Source organism: Mobula birostris, chromosome 2 (genome assembly GCF_030028105.1).
Source record: "Mobula birostris isolate sMobBir1 chromosome 2, sMobBir1.hap1, whole genome shotgun sequence".
Classification (NCBI taxonomy): domain Eukaryota; kingdom Metazoa; phylum Chordata; class Chondrichthyes; order Myliobatiformes; family Myliobatidae; genus Mobula; species Mobula birostris.
The window spans coordinates 121,913,657-121,931,794 of record NC_092371.1 but is presented as its reverse complement, the minus strand read 5'-3'; the positions used below and the strand labels follow the sequence as shown (position 1 = coordinate 121,931,794).

Below are 18,138 nucleotides of genomic sequence, written 5' to 3'. Positions count from 1 at the left end.
TCTTTTGGACAAAAGTTTTGTCTCCTTGAAAAGATGGTGTGTAATGTGGGATATTCAGAAAGGGAGAGTGAATGTCTTAGGAATCAAAAGATGTGACTAGGACTATTGTGGCTAAAAAGAAAATTATTTTGCTTTAGAAAGACCCTTCCTGACCAGAATATCCAAAGTGCATTACTGCCAATGAAATACTTCCAGCTTCTGCTTTTGAGTCTGTGGGAGGAGATTCAAGTCCCATCCCAGAAATGTCAGCACAAGGTCTAGGCTGATTCCCTCATGTACTGCTGGAAAAAAAAGTGCTACTGTCAGAGCTGCTTTTGTGTGGAGTATTAAAGCAATACTGCCTCTGTACCAAGGGAATAGTACACTACTGAAAGCACAGTCAATATTCTCGACATGAAAAAAGCTACTCAGCCCCTCCTGTCTTGCCAGTCAAAAAAGTGCTCACCAAACTATTTCTACTTTCTAGCACTCAGTCTGCAGCTATACAGATCACAGTTCTTTTAAGTGTTTAAATGCGACAAATACTCTGCCTCCACCTTCATTTTAATGCATTGAGTTCTCAAATCTTGCCACACTCTGGGTGAAAAAAAATGCTTCATTATCTCCTTGTTATCCTTCTGCCAATTACTTCCTCTTTTACCTCTTTGCTAATGAATATAGTACTTCCTACATACTGTATCTAGGCACTCTGCACACATCATATTTCAATCTCCTCTCTCATTTCTTCTAAAGAAATAGACCATAGCTTATCCAGTCTCTCCTCTTAGTGAATGCTTACTGTCCCAGCAACCCTTGTAAATTGGCCGTTGTGGTAGCATAACAGTTTGCGCAACATTATTGCAGCTGGGGTATCAGAGTTCAGAGTTCAATCCCAGCATCCTCTATACCTCTCCCCGTGGAATGCGTGGGTTTTCTCCAGGTGCTCCGGTTTCCTTCCACAGTCCAGAGACATACCAGTTAATAGGTTCATTGATCATTGTAAATTGTCCCATGATTAAGTTAGGGTGAAATCAGAGGCTGTCAGGGGTTGCTGGGTGGCACAACTCGTAGGGCTGGAAGGGCCTATTCCACACTGTTTAACTAAATAAAAATAAGTAAATAAAATCTATCCCATGCCCTCTCAGGTATAATTGCATCTTTGCTATTGTAGAAAAAGCAATGTTTCAATGACCAAATAATAAATTTTAGTAATGTAATTGAGGATAACTACTGACAAGGTTAGCCCCATCTTAACTCAAATAGTTTTAAACAGCATTTTAGATTAACCTTTAAGTACAAATACGGTCACAGTTCATTTGTCGTCTGTAAAGTAGCATATCCAACACTGCCACAATGTCTCAGTATTGTCCTGGATAATCAGCCTATATTTTTGGTCTCAAGTTTCTGGACCTTGAAAACTATATACTAAACCACAAAAGGTACTAATTGAGTGAAAGAAAGTGAGCAGAATTAACTCAGGAAAAACAAGTTCCTGTTTCACTGTGGTAGATTTCAAGGTGTTTTTGTAGTTATTTGATCATGCTCCATAGTACAAATATTACCAAGCAAAAAGGAAAGACTGCCGTCTCCTCACAGCACACATCCATATTTGTCATTGACACCTTGACCCAGGCATGTGTAATTACAGAAAAAGGGTTACAGTATCAAACACAGGCTGAAATCAAACCCACCTTAAATCTACCCACTTATCTTTCACGATAGACTGGATGAGAAAAAAATCATTTGCAGGAGGTGTCTGTCAAATGTGTAACCCCAACCATTGAGATTACTGGGACATGAAAATTCTGGCACATGAAGGGAGGAGAAGAATGCTGCAGGGCAGAGACTGCTTCTGAATCAGGAGGAATTATGCTTTCCTCAAACCCCCAACCCAGCCTGCTTTTTTATACTTTGTTGGAAGTTGCTCCTTCCACATCTCATCTCTTGACTCTTTCCTTAATCACCAAATCTCTCTCTGTAATCTCTAAACCTGTCTCACAATCTCTAATCTTGTCCCCAATCTATTCCCATCCCACTCCCTGTTGTTGATGACCCAAATGTCATGTGAGACTACACCTTTACTGCCCTAACCATAAAATGCTAATCTCATTTTTGACATCTTATATTCCATACCCATCAATCAAGCTGCCTTGAAGGCAAGCGTCCTCTTTAATGGTGATGGGGAAGGAGGGAGGAGGACAATGTACAACATATCAGCCAGAAATCCTTAATCCTAGCATACACACCCTACTACATCTCCATCACTTGCAAAGTATTGCGCCATTAATGGTCAGGGCCTCTGCTTAAATTGGATATAGTTGCATTAAACTCAGCTGCACAGGTTTGGAAACATTTTTTAAATTCCATTAACCTATATTAGACAGGTGATGTTTGGAAATGGTCCAATATTAATGATTGGAATTGATGCTGCAGTTCATAGCAAAAATGAAAAATTATGCAAGCAGATTTCCTGCTTTTCTATTGATACCACTTTTGGGAATTTCCTTTATCATTTTTTTTTGTCTTTGTAATTAATAGCCCTGCAATCCATAGTCATTTGCATAGGTATAACAATGTGAGATTTGAATTTTCAACTTAAGTTGCCATCTTCAGTTGACATATATGGAATCTAAGCTAGAATTTGGACAAAACAAACATCATTACGAACTTTTTATGTGTGAAGCATAGAACCAGCAGTACTAACGAAAAATAATTGGCATTGGTATAGATAAATAACATTTTAATTAACTGACCAAATTTCAATTCACTGCTATTAGATAATTTAAATACAGGGACAGTGCAATTGGTTGACCTATTGGGACATCACTATCTTGTTCTGAAGAATTAATTTGCATCCCAAATATTGTAACATTCCTAATCTGTGACGTTGGGCAGTATTTTTGACTATAGTGATACTCAGCTTTGCGCACTTCAAATTATTAACAGCTGATGAAAGTACATGCAGATGGTGCCATAGCAAGAAAACAGGGCAATGGCAGAAGAACTAAGGATGGGGCTTAATTAAAGGGGGTACATTCGTTGTGAAAAATGTATACAAAGAAATTGTGAACAATGCATAGAAAGTTAAGGAAGAAACTGGAAAGAAAAGTAAAATTTTAATATTCTTTAGAGAGTGCCCATAAACAATTCAAAATGAAATTCATCATAAGTCAATTTTCAGTATAAATATCTAAGGCAGGGTTAGTTCATATCCATTGTACACCAACTTTATGACATTTAATGCATGTTCTTGGCTGACATCAAAATTACATTTTCATAAATACTGGATATAATATTTAATAATAAGATGCAGTGTTGTTTTTTCTAATCATTTCAGTATATGAATATTGCTGAATTGCCCTTGAAAAAAGTGGCAGTGAACTGTCACCTTGAACCATTGTAATCCTTTGGTTGCTGAAAATTTTAAAAACAGTATAGATGCTTGGAATTTGAAAATAATAGCTGAAAATTCTGGAAGTACTCAACAGGTCCCATTGCATCCTAGGTGTAAACAGCATGAACCCTCAGTGTAAATATCACCAGTAATTTGACCCGGTGCAAGCACAATGATGCTATGGCCAAGAAAGCACACCAGGACCTCTTACTTCCTCAGAAGGCTAAGAAAATTTGACATGTCCCCATTGACCCTCATCAATTTTCATCAATGCACCACAGAAAGCAACCTATCAGAAGTATTACAGCTTGGTATGGCAACAGCTCTGCCCTGACCACAAGTAATCGCAGAGTATCTTTTCCCCCTTCCATTGCAGAAGATGCAAAAGCTTGAAAACATGCACCAACAGGCTCCAGGACAATTCAAAGTTCAAAGTAAAATTTATTGCCAAAGTACGTTCATGGCACCACATACAACCCTGAGATTCTTTTTCTGCAGGCATACTTAGCAAATCTATAGAATAGTAGCTAGTCTGTAAACATCTGGAACTTTTAATTGTAAACAAACTGCAAATGCAGATATAAATAGCAATAAATAACGAGCATGAAATAACAATATAACGGGGTACTAAAATCAATGTAGCTATCACTTTTTGTTCAAGAGCCTGATGGTTGAGGGGTAGTAACTGTTCTTGAACCTGGTGGTGTGAGTCCTGAGGCATCCGTACCTTCTACCCACAGGCAAAAGCAATAAAAGAGCATGGCCTGAGTGATGAGGATCTTTGATGATGGATGCTGCTTTGTTACAACAACATTTCATGTAGATGTGCTCAATGGTTAGGAGGGTTGTACCCGTAATGTACTGGGCATTGGGTGATGCCATACCATGCCATAATGCAGCCAATCAGCACACTTTCCACCACACATCTCTAGAAGTTTGTGAACAATTTTAATGACATGCTGAACCTCTGCAGATTTCTTCGCAATAATATTGATATGATAGGTCCAAGACAGGTCCTCTGAGATAGTGATACCCAGGGATTTAAAGCTCATGTCCCCGTGTTAGATTCCTGAACAGACCCTTTTGTGCAATAAAAATGAACTCTATCTTCCAATCTAGCTTCTCATTTTCATGTTGTCTTCTTGCACTGCACTTTCTCTAAAACTGTAACAGCGTATTCTGCATTCTGTTAGTGCTTTTCCCTTTATAATTCTTCATCTTTAATAATGGATTCATTTCTGCTCTGACTGTCTCGAATTTCTGGCATGTTGTTGGTGTCTTCCACAGTGAAGACTGCCACAAGATAGTTATTCAGTTTGTCCACAATTTTTCCCAAACACCCTCCCCCCCCCCGCCATTGCTACCTCTACTGTGTCATTTCCCAGCAGTCCAGTGTCCACTCTTGCCTCTCTTTTAATATATTTGTAAAAAAACACATTTGGTATCCTCTTTTATCCTACAGGCCAGCTTACCTTCATGTTTCATCTTTTCTCTCTTCAGTTATTTTTTAGTTGCCTTCTGTTGGTTTTTAAAAGCTTCCGCTGTTCCCACTACTGGTTTAAGATGGCACTACTGAACATGGGCGACATTCAACTAAATACTCTTCTTGTTGCCACATCCTCCCTTTAGAATACTACTTCTTTAGGATGAATCTATCCTGCACCTTCTGAATTACTCTCAGAAACTCCAGCCATTTGTCTCTACCAGCATCCCTGCTGGTGTCCCCTTCAATTCAACCTTGGCCAGTTCCTCTCTCATTCCTCTGAATTTATTTTTACTCAGTTGTGATACTGATATATCCGATGTTAGTTTCTCCTTCACAAACTGCAGACTGAATTCTATATTATGATCACTGCCTCCTAAGGAATTCTTTATGTTAAGCTGCATGATTAAATATGGTTCATTACACAACACACAATTCAGAATTGCCTGTTCCTTAGTGGACTTGACCAAAAGCTGCTCTAAAAAGCCATCTCAGAGGCATTATACAAATTCCTTCTCTTGGGGTCCAGCTCCATTTCTGATTTTCCCAATCTTTACATATTGAAATATCCATTAGCATCGTAACATTGCCCTTTTAGCATGCCTTTAAAATCTCACATTGTAATTTGTACCCCACATTCGAACCACTGTTTGGAGATCTGTATATAACTCCAATCGGTGTTTTAACTGTACTCACAAGGATTTTACATCCTCTGATCCTATGTCACTTCTTTTTAAGGATTGTCATCTTTTATTGACAAAGCCACCCCACTCCCTCTCCCCATCTGTCTGTCCTTTCAGTACAATGTGTATCTTTGTATGTTAAACTCCCAGCTGTGATCTTCTTTCAACTACAATTCAGTGATGCCCAAAATGTCATACCTGCCAATTTCGAACTGCACTACACTACTGTATTCCGTATACTGCATTCATTCAGATTTAACACTTTCAGTCCTGTATTCACCACCTTTTTCAATTTTGTCTCGAGGTTACCTGAAGTTAAATTCTTAGTCCTTTTTAAACTTTTTCTCTTACTCTTTATTCTGGAGACTTTTGTAACCTCTCCTGCATACTCCTTTACTTTTACTTTTACAGGCTGTTAAATCTACTCTTCCCAACACTATTTAGTTTAAAGCCATATTCATAACCCTAGTTATGTAATTCTCAAGGACCATGGTCTGGTCCCAGCATGCTTCAGGTGGAGCCTATATTCCTTCTCCAATATGACAGCCAGTGTCCCATAAATTCCATGGATGAACCAAGAGGTGTGTAGACTGCTGAGGGCTATATCTGTGGAATTCTGGACCAGTGATCCAGGGCTATACAGAAACTCTAGGTACAAAATCTTGTTTTAAAAGCATAAAAACAACTGGAATTGAAGTTAGAGATGGAGTCGGATGCACATCAGCTCTGGCAGGGTTTGCAGGCCATTATTTCCTACAAGGCAAAATCTAACATCATGTGTGATGCTTCACTTCCAGGCCTTTTATGCACACTTTGAAGATGAAGATAAAACTACACCTGTGCAAATCCCTGCAGTATCTGGTGACCCTTTAATCTCTTATCTCAGAGGCTGACGTCAGAATATCTTTTATGAGAGAGAACCCTTGCAAGGTGACAGGCCTTGATGGTGTTCCTGGTAGGGCACTGAAAACCTGTGCCAACCAATTGGTGGGTATGTTCAAGGATATTTTCCATCTCTCACTGCAGCAGTTGGAGGTTCCCACCTGCTTCAAAAGGGTATCAATAGTACCAGTGCCCTAGAAGATCAGGATGAGCTGCCTCAACGACTATCACCCAGTTGCACTCACATCTACTGTGTTAAAGTGCTTTGTCAGGTTGATCATGGCCAGGATCACCTCCTGCCTTAGCAAGGACCTGGACTTGCTGCAATTTGTCTATCGCCACAATAGGTCTACAGCAGATGCAATCTCACTGGCTTGCCACTGGGCCTTGGATCACTTGGACAATAGCAATACCTACGTTAGGCTGCTGCTTATTGATTACAGCTCAGATTTAACACTATCATATGCTCAGTACTAATCAACCAGCTCCAAGACCTGGGCCTTTGTACCTCCCTCTGCAACTGGATCTTTGACTTACTCATCGGAATCAGTGCAGATTGGAAATAACATCTCTTCGCTGACAATCAACACTGGCGCATTTAAAGGTGTGTGCTTAGCCCACTGCTCTACTTTCTCTACACCCACGACTGTGTGGCTAGGCACAGTTCAAACACCATCTATAAATTTGCTGATACATAATTATTGTTGGCAGAATTCTGGTTGCTGACAAGGAGGCGTACAGGATTGAGATAGAACAGCTAGTTGAGTGCTGTCGCAACGACAACTTTGCATTCAAAATCAGTAAGATTTGATGCTGGACCAGGAAGGAGAGTTCGAGTGAATTCACACCAGTCCTCATTGAGAGATCACCAGTGGAAAGGGTGAGCTGTTTCAAGTTCCTGAGTATAAATATCTCTGAAGATCTATCCTGTGCTCAACATATTGATGCAATTACAAGAAGGCACGGCAGTGACTATCATTAATTAAGAATTTGAGGAAACTTGGTTATGTCACTGAAGACTCCCGCAAATTTCTATAGATATACCATGCAGAGCATTCTAACTGGCTGCACCACTGTCTGGTATTGAGGGGGGTCTCTGCACAGCATCAGAAAAAGCTGCAGAAAGTTACAAACTCAGCCAGCTGCATCGTGGGCTGTAGCCTCCATAGCATCAAGGAAGTCTTCAAACGGCGATGCTTCAGAAAGGCGGCATCTATCGTTAAGGATCCCCATCAACCAGCACGTGCCTCCTTCTCATTGCTGCCATCAAGATACAGTAGCCTGAAGGCACATACTTATTGTTTTAGGAACAGCTTCTTTCCCACCACCATCGGATTTATGGATAGACAATGAGCCCATGCACACTAGATCACTAGTTTGATTTCTTTTTATTTGTTCTCTTTTTGCACTGCTTAATGAACACACACCACCAATCTTCAAGCCATGCACTTAGCTCTCTGATCTGATTTAAGCCCAATTTATACTTCTGCGTCAAATGTACGCCGTAGGTACCACGTACCGTACGCTGTTGGGTGACGTGCACCTCCCCAAAAAAGTAACTCACGTGTCGTGGCGATGCAGATCACAACAACTGTGATTGGTCCGCTTGGTAGCATCGCATTTCCGGTTGCTTTTCTCTGCCATGTCTGAACACTGATGTGAAATAAATGGTTGGAGACGATGAACCAAATCGTCAAATCTACCTGCCAACATCCGAAAATATTTGAAATGTATTTCCTTGTCCATGTCTCTCACGAAGAAACTCAACACAGTGGCATAGAAACCCCACCGCCAACTAGCATTTTGGTGGTGAATTGCAGAGCAACGCAGACATAACTACGCATGCTCGCTACGGCGTAGGGCTGCGCAAAAGTATAAATCAGGCCTATAGCGTAACAAATATAAATCAGGCTTAACTCTGTGCCAGTTTGCATGTGGCTCAGGTAACAATCCAGAAATTATTACCTTTTTAGTTTTGCCTTTTAATTTAGTTCGTAGCTGCTTAAATTCCCTCAGCAGAACCTTTTTCCTTGTTCTTCCTACATCGTTCTATTCACATGGATTTTGACAGCCAGATGAGATGTCCTAAACCCAGGCACCAGGGAGACGACACAACCTTATGCAGCTGTGTACATACATCTATTGATGCTTCTGGACACATCTTCAGTCATCTTCCTGGAATCACCGGGTGTTTCAGGTCTTTCAACATCATACAACCTCCTCCAGGTGACCCAGCCGGGGCTGATCAGACCCCAGCTTGTGTCCAGATGGCTAGCTACTTATGACTCCATGGCTTCCCCCGTTTGAGCCACAGCCATCTTGAGGCCCTCTCTGCCGCATCGGTGGTACTGCGGATGGCTCTCCTCTTCCTCTCTCCCTCGATGCCCAAAATGCTGAAGGCTCTAAATAAAGAAAGGGCTATGAATCCCCTACAACCAACCTCCACTGGGAGACACCTCACTCTCCATCCAGCCTGCTGACAGTTGCTGACCAGTCCTGCGTACTTGGAGAGCTTCCTTTCAAAGCCCTCCTCCAAACTATCTTCCCATGGGACTGTCAGCTCCAGCAGCACCACTTGCTTAGTAGACTCAGACACTAGGACAATGTCTGGCCGCAGGGTGGTGGCTGCGATATGGTTGGGGAACTTCAGCTGCCCTTCGAGGTCCACCAACAGCTGCCAGTCCCTTGCAGAGGTCAGAATGTCTGCAGATGTTCTTTTGGCAGGTATTGGCTGCTCCCCAGCTCTGACAAAGGCAATGGTCTGCTTGGAGGGTTGGGACTGCTTTGCCCACTCAACTCCTGCGCTAACGGCTTCAGCGATGGTCTTCAGGACCTGATCATGCCTCCACCTGTACCGTCCCTCACCAAGTGCCCTTGCACAGCTGCTGAGGATGTGCTCCAAGGTTCCTCGCTTGGAGCACAGTGGGCACACAGATGACTCTGCCTTGCCCCATGTGTGCAGGTTTGATGGGCTTGGAAGCACATCGTACACTGCCTGGATGAGAAATTGGATGCGGTGTGGTTCGGCTTTCCAAAGATCAGCCCAGGTCACTTTCCTCTCAACCGCATTCTCCCATCTTGTCCAAGCTCCCTGTTGCTTCATTCCCACCGCCTTGCAGGCTGTCATCTCCTCCACTACTGCTCTCACCTCCTGAACTAGACGATGCCTTTCCTTCCCTCTAGTGTCCATTTGGGGAGTTGGAAAGGATCCTAGCCCAGCTCAGCCTCGTGTGACCACTCCCACCAGCCTCCTATGATGCAGCCTCGCCTCTGCCTCCTGAACAGCTTCCTCTGCCCTCCACTTCCTGCCAGTACTTACTTGGATCCCTGCTGTAGCCACCTTCGGGTCACCTGAGTCCCTATATTGTAGCACTTCTCTGGCTCTTGTTACCTTGAATTCTTCCTCCAAGGATTTGAAGGGCAGTTGCAGTTTGTTGTGGTGTCCATAGAGTGCGATGCTGCTCAGGCTCTTTGGCAGCCCCAGCCATCTCCTGAGGTGGTTGCTAACCCTCCTCTCTAAGGTTTCGACTGTCGAGATCGGAACTGCGTAGACGAGGAGGGGCCACAGGATTCTGGGAAGAACGCCATGCTGATACACCCAGGCTTTAAACTTCCTAGGTAGGCCAGACTTGTCCACAGATTTCTTCCAGCCATCCAACTCGGTGCAGGTTGCCTGAATGGATGTTGTGTCCCTTAAAGAGCTGTCAAAAACTTTGTCTAAGCTCTTGACTGGCTTTTCTGTGATGGTTGGGATGGCTGTGCCTGTGATGCTGAACCGGAACTTGTTCTCCACCTTCCCTTTCCTCAGCACCATCGATCTTGATTTGCAGGTTTGAAACATATCCGGGCCCACTCCACCAGCTTTTCGAGCCCTTGCAGAATCCTCCGGCAGCCTGGGACTGATTCTGTGGTGACTGTGAGGTCATCCATGAACGCCCGGATAGGTAGTTGCCATTGAGCGGAATTCATTCTGGGCCCTCTGGACTCTGGTTCAGCAGACTTAGTGAGCATGTTCATGGCTAGGGAGAACAGTGTAACTGAGATAGTGCACCCTGTGATGATGCCAACCTCCACCTTGTGCCAGGTTGATGTAATTGCTCCTGAAGAGACCCTCATCCTGAAGTTGCCGTAATAATCAGCGATAAGGTCTCTGATTCTGCTGGGGATGTGATATTTGGTCAGTGTGAGCTGCACCAGCTTGTGCGGAATGGAGCCATATGCATTTGCCAGGTCGAGCCACAACACTGACAGGTTGCCCTTGTTCTCTCTGGCCTCCCTGATGAGCTGTGTCACCACACCGATGTGCTCTAGACAGCCCAGCATCCCTGAAATGCCACCCTTCTGGACTGATGTATCAATATAGGTGTTCTTTGCTAGGTAGGTGCACAACCGGTTGGAAACTGCACTGAAGAAGATCTTCGCCTCGACACACAGCAGGGAGATGATGCGAAACTGATCTAGCTGGGTGGTATTTTCCTCCTTCGGGATCCACACCCCTTCAACTACTCTCCACTGTTCTGGGATCTTCCCCCTTCTCCAGAAGATTCTCAGGATCTTCCACAGACGCAGCAGGAGTTTGTACACCTTGTAGGAGGTGTTGCTTGGTCCTGGAGCCGAGCTTGCCCTTGCTTTGCGGACGACCTCTCTGACTTCCTTTAGTTGCAGCTCTGACATGTTGAACTGCACATCCAGTTCAGGTGGGTCTGTTAGGATGTCGCACTCTCCCAACTCCTGCTCTCTTTCAGGATCATTATATATCTTCTTCAGATGTTGGTCTATGTCTTCCTGTGAACAGGCCAGTTTCCCACTGCGCTTCTCCCCCAGCAACTCCTTGGTGAACTTGAAGGGGTTGGCGATAAAGGCAGCACGTTTTCGAGCCCTTTCACGACGACGCCTCCGATGCCACTCTGCCCGGCGGAGGACCCTGATCTTCTTTCGTAGTATGCACATCAGCTGGGCCAAGCCAATGCGCTCCTCTTCTCCTGCCTCCTTGTATTGGGACTTCAGCGCTTTCATCTCCTGCCTGATGTTGTGGATCCTCAATGCTCTTTGGTTCTTTGAGTAAGATGTTTTGGAGCCTTCCTTCTCCTCTTCTCTGAACTGTTCAGCTGCGATACTAACAATAATTGTTGTCATAGCTTGCAGCTTCCTATCAACCCCTCCCTTCGCCGTTGCCTCCAGAATTTGGTTAACATCGTCATCAAACTGCTTCCACAGTGAAGTCATGTTAGCTGCAGGCCATTTGATCTGCCTCCTGTTAGACTTCATATTCGAGGGATTAGTTTGCAGTACTTGGAGGTTCCGGGCACTATGGGGTGACTCCGGGCCTGGCCCCTTCTTCATCTCACCAGATTGGACACCTGCGCATTGTGCTGCTCCTGCTCCCTTCAAACACTTCATCCTCGCTTGGTGGATCTTCAAGCCGCGATCGTTCTTGCAGTTTTTGCCACATGCACACTGCTTCCTCATCGTCGTTTGTTCATTGCCTGGGTCTGATGTCGTTGTGTCCATCCGACTGGGGTGCTCATCCTCCCCCCCCCCCCCCACTCGGGCACCCCTGATTCTTTTCCTTAGATTCTTTGTGGCTTTTATGGGGGTCCTCCTCTCAGAGGACGCAGATTGAAATGCTACATACAAAAAACGGAAAATGCTTGGCTATCATCAGGTTCACATACCTATGGTCTAACAGCATTAATTTGACATTGACGTTCCACCTCAATAATGCATAAATGTTTGGAAGAAAATCAGCATGTTCTCTTAATTCCTTGCTTCAGAAATCAAATCAAATCAAGTTTTGTTATCATTCAAACCATATATGCAGCTGAACGAGACTGTTCCTCTGGAGCCAAGGAGCCCCCAAAATGCAGCTTAGTGACAAGTTTAAACAATAAATATCTTTCCTATTTTCCATCAGATTTTCTTCATCTCCTAGATTGTTTAACGTAAAAGTTAGCACCTTGTCTAAACTCTGGCAAGCTTCTTCCCAGCCAAACCTAATCTATCCTTCCCCTGCTTCCATGGGAAATATTAGTTTGGAGCAGGATGTCTCCCCATTAAACCTTTCTCATTCCCAAGTGCCATAGTTATATTACCTCTAGCACTGTCCTCATTGAGAACACCTTGTACTTCTGAGGTTTGAGTTGCTTCTTAGTGATGAACACCCCGGTGGCCCAGTGACTACAAGCTTCTCAAGTAACTGCTGATGGGACCATGCATGCCCTCTTTTAAAGCACAATACCATGTTCAAACCACCATAGTACTCTTTCAAACGCATGTCAGCTCAATTTCATGGATTACTGTAGGGTATTGATACCGTTGAGTATTTTCTGAAAATAAAGAACAAGTCTAGTGGATGATAAGAAGATAAAATCCATTTTCTAGGTATTCCTACTGAGCAAAGCATGATTGAGAACAGATTACTACATTCATTCTTGTAGTCGTGACTCATCCACCATTTTTTCACTGATCCACAACAGGAATGATTCAATCTTTATTTCTAACTGAATGTTTCATCGTGATTAATAGCAGCCAGCTTTTTTATCCTCCACCTCCCTCCCCCCATTCCAAACTTCATGACAATTTTTTTTCTTTTTTAACTGCAGTTGATTTGCCCCTGTATTTTCCACGGGATCAACCCACTTTGACGTTCCAGTCAGTGTACCATTTTACCAGCAGTGGACAACTCTACCAACAGATACAAAAATCTTACCCTTACAGTCCACGCTGGGATGGCAATGAGATGGCCAAGAGAGCAAAGTAAGTATCTTTATAGATTTAATAGCTTAAAATTTGTGCTGCTACAGGAGTTGTGCGTGTTACTATTTGCAGCTTGTGTAACTTTTCCGTATTTCTCTGCTGCTGTTATAATTTATCACTTTCCCATCTCAAATTCTGAACAGTAGTTATCCAATCTCCAAAATGAAACGATTGAGGAAAACAAACAGGAGTGCACTTCCTTCGTGTGCAGCTCACTGTTTATACGTGAAAGTTAACTATTTCTCATCTACATTCAGGAAGCAGATGGAGTTCCTGGGTACTAAGGGGCAGGTTTAAAAACCTCTCTTGTAAGACTTAATCAATAGCTTATGGTTGACCAGTGAACCATTCCATTGTACTTGAGCAATGTTTTTAGTATTTCCTTGTATTTCTGTTATTATCTCTTGGAGAACATAGCAATATTGTTACAGTGGGGTCATGCATTTAAGTACAGCTTTTTAATCTTTTTATGGTCTGTATGCTTTGAATATTATTTTTTCTTGTAATTTTTCTCACTGAATCACTTTTGTATTGTACATTCTTCTTTCAGCATTTATAAGGAAATGAAAATCCTTTTTAAAACAATATTTTGTACTTTGCGTTAGTTACTGTTAACCATACAGAATTTTTAATTGTCATCTACATCAACCAGTCTTACACATATAAGTAAATACAAAGACGTAAAACATTCTATGTAGTACCTAGGAAACATGCACATAAGTTTATCATCAAACACAACCTCCATTAGTAACTAGTTTTACTTAATCTTCACTCTAAGAAACTTTTCCCAGATCCACAAGTGCTTAGGTTTTGGCTCTCTAAACTTGCCACAGGTCAGTGAGTAGCTCCAGACAATGATGAACATTCTTTGCAGTACAATATTTTGTTCGTATAAGTATAATTTGAAGCATTTGAGCTTGGCTTTGTTGTGTACTCATCTAATTGTGACTCACTGGTAGCTGGAAAACTCAAAATGGCAGCTGACCTTAGCATTAAGTAAGTTGCATTAGTTTCCAATTTTTTTATGTAATATGATCATTATGTTACAATTAGATGCTAACCTTGATAGGAAAAGAGGATTTTTTTATTTTAAATATTGATAATGAATAGGGTGGAATAGATAATGAATAATGTAGAAATTGCCCAAACATTGTCCCTGTAAACCAGATATTTTTATATCATTTATAAAATACCTTCTGATTTGGTGATTTTCTGAAATGATAGTTAGTATTAATTGATATTAGAATATCCTGAGTGATCCATAGTCATCTGAGGTACAATAATTAAATCAACAAGCAGTGTATGTGTTAAGTCTTCAGCTCTGACAACACTGTAATGCCAAAAACATTTAGAATTAACTTGATCTGTTTCAGTAACTGTTGTTGTTTACCTCTAGTTTTACTTTCTGACTCTTCCTGGTCCTATATGCTGGTGGTAAATCAATAAAAGAGCTCCCTTCTACTCATTTTTTTTCCCTTCTTTGATTGACTTTTGGTTTCCAATGCAGATAAAGTTGTGGCTTCAGCTGAACTTCTCTGGAAGTTTTCAAAGTATGGTAATTTGAAAGGCATTCTTTGTTTTTAATTAGTTTTATTTTTGTATTCAGATTATGATGATATTTAATAGTGGTACTAATTCATTCTATTAAATGAAAAGTTTAACAATAAGTAGCATGTTAAGTAAAATACACCAATCAAATTATTGTGGCTTTGAATAGAAAGCAGAAAATGAACTTAAGGTGTGAAATGCATTTGGATTCCAAACTTTGTGTGTGCCCAAAGTGATTGCCTATTTGAGGAAGGAACTGTATCCCTGCACTCAGTTTGCCCTACATTTATGTAAGATGTATTTTTAATGTGACAAAGACCATAATAATCATTTCATACATTTGAGTGGAAGAGCAACCTGATTATTTATCTGGACATCATTACATGAGGCTTTATCAATATAACAGTTCTTTATAGTTGCAACTAAATAGTTGTTGTATTATCTAACATTAACACATTCTGAGTGATCCATAATTCTTTGATGCACAATAATGAAATCAGCAAACGGTGTAGGTATTGCAACTAAAATGCTTCTTCCAAAAACTATGCTAAAGATATTCAGCAGGTCAGTAGCATCTGAAAGAAAGAACATCTCTGGATCCACAAATGCTGCTCAGCTCGCTGAGTATTTGTAGAATTTCCTGATTTAATAGACTTCAATGTTATTCAGGGTTTCAACTCAACCTACATTTTTATTTTATTCTTTGTCAATGGAAGATGACTTCCCTTTGTTTTCTAAGCCCTTGTCCATCCATTTTAAACCATGTATTAGCTTCTTACTTTGTATTTCTCAATGTGGAAGTAGACTAAAACCCGGTTCCAAATGAATCATTTTACTGTTTCAGTTTAATCAACATTATTAATTAACATAAATTGGTCTTGTATTTTCTGTACAATAATATCTTTTTCATAACAGTTTTCTGCCATTGTCTGTGGCATTGAATTTGAGTAGAAGTAAAATTTAAATGTTTCAGTTCCATTTGATTTGATACATACAGTTTTTCTCTGTTATCCCAAACAATGTGACAAGATGAGCAGGATATTTCTTTAGAAATTGCCCCTCCATAAATAGCTAAGCTTACAACAAGATGGCAGGAGGCGAGATTCAGTGATTGATATATGTACTTGTATTCATTGGCATCTGTTTATCTCTGTTCACAATCTGGAATGTGGGAAAGGAGTGTACTGATTATATGGGTATTTTTGTTTTTGTTTTCTATCTCCACTTGCATTTTACCTTAGCTAAAATGAACTTTTGTATAGCTTGTGTCAGAGTCACTTTTGAATTGCATGCTGTAAAATGTGAGGTCCAGGACATTTTACTCCTACTCTGTGCTTGCTATGTAATTTGGTGGCTAGGAATCTGCAGTTTAAAATGGTTCTGTCATTATTTTTAAGTGAAATTTGGTGTGGATACATGGAATTTTTTTGTAACATTTATTGCTAAGAAGTTTGTCTTCTCCAGGCAGTTATATTAACCTGACTTGACATCTTGTATCCTGGAGGATTAACATACTAGGATTATATAATGGCATGCTAAACTATCAGAATGATAGATTTGATCTTTCACTGTAGTCTTGGCGGTCAGGCAAGATAAAAGACAAACAGTAAATCCACCCCTGCATGTTTTCCTACAGATGGTTACAGAATAGCATTCTCTAGCGCGGTGGCACTGATGCCAATCATCAGTGAAGTGGTTTCAACAGCTGCTAATGGCACCTATCAAAAACTCCATTCCTGCCGCACCAAACACTCACCAATAAGCTTACTGACAGAACGGCTCTACAGCTGATGCCATAGCATCTGTCATAAACCTAGCTCTGGCACACCTGGAAAGCAAAGACACATATCAGAATGCTGTTTCTGGATTTCATTTCACCATTCAACCCTATAATTCCATAGACCTAGGTGGACAAACTCCTACTCCTCGACCTAAATACATAACTGTGCAACTGGGTGTTGGACTTCCTACCCAACAGGCCTCAGATGGTCATTAAATATATTTGCTCCTCCCTCTCCATCATCCTCAACACATGTACCCCCGAGGGCTGAGTGCTGAGTCCACTATTGTACACTCTGCTCACATAGGTCCACATAGCCAAGCCCCCAAGTAATCATACTGTCAGGTGTGCCGATGACATGATAGTGGTGGGTCTCATTACCAACAACGATAAGGTGACCTACAGAGAAAGGTGGAAGAGCTTGAGGCTTGGTGCCAAGTAAATAACGTCTTCCTGAATGTTAACATTGTTAACGACTTCATTACTCACACCCCTCTTTGCATTGACGGCACAGCAATGGAAACTGCAAGCAGTTTCAAACTCCTGGGAGTGCACATCTTGCACAATCTCTCATGGTCCCAGAACATGTCCTACACAATCATGAAAACTCACCAACTCCTCTACTTTTTGAGTAGGCTTTAAAGTGCTGGGCTATGCATATGTATACTCATGACCTTCTACAGATGTGCAGTAGAGAACATCCTAACAAGATTCATCAATGCATGGTATAAAAACTGCACTATGACAGGCAGAAAGGCTCTACAGCGGGTAGTCAAAACTGCCCAGTGCATCCCTAGCACCGGCCTACCCTCCATCAAGGACATATATACAGAAAGGTGCCAGAAAAAGGCCAGCAATATTATGAAGAATCCTATCCAGCCCTGCTCTTGGACTGTTTGTCCCATTCCCGTCAAGGAGGAGGCTATGCTGCATCCACACCATGACCACCAAACTCAAAATGAGTTACTTTCCCCAAGCAGTAAGGCTGAGTAACATCTCCACTCACTAGCCCACCCCACAACCACTACTTTATCATTTCCTCTCAAAGGCATCTTAAGTACAAATACTCCTATCCCCAGCGACACTCTATGTAGAATACTTTGTAAAAGACTTAGGCACATATTTATAGCTTGGGTTCCTAATACTCTTGCACAGTTATATATTTGTCAATGGGGAGCAGAGAACGAGTTTATAAATCTGGCAGGAGCAAAGGATGTTGAGAATGGCGATGGTGGAGTGTCTTAGGAGGGGTGAGGGACAGGTGGCAGAGAAGGAGAGCCAGAGGCGGGTGACACAGATGCAGACACACTCAGCCCTGAGACACCAGGCAAGCTCCATTTGATTCCATACATTTGCTTTATTGATCAGTACAGAATATTTCTCTGATGCGTCCCACTCCCTTCTCACTCACAGTCCATAATAAAGACCCCTATCAGAATCAGATTTATTATCACTTGTATATGTCATGAAATCTGATTTTTTTTGCAGCTGAAATACAGTGCAATATATAAAATCACTACAGTACTGCGCAAAAATTTCTCTCTCCCTCTGTGTCTCTCTCTCTCTCTCTCTCTATATATATATAATATACACACACACACACACACACACACACACACACACACACACATTT

General features: G+C 41.8%; 1 protein-coding gene across 1 annotated transcript in view; it reads left to right on the top strand.

The window, feature by feature from the left end:
- The window catches only part of babam2 (BRISC and BRCA1 A complex member 2), a 226,559-nt gene that overhangs the window by 204,910 nt on the left and 3,511 nt on the right, over positions 1–18,138 (top strand). Inside the window, exon 11 of the mRNA XM_072247241.1 lies at positions 13,024–13,177. Within this exon, the coding sequence (XP_072103342.1) occupies positions 13,024–13,177 (154 nt within the window). The remainder of the gene's footprint in view (positions 1–13,023; positions 13,178–18,138) is intronic.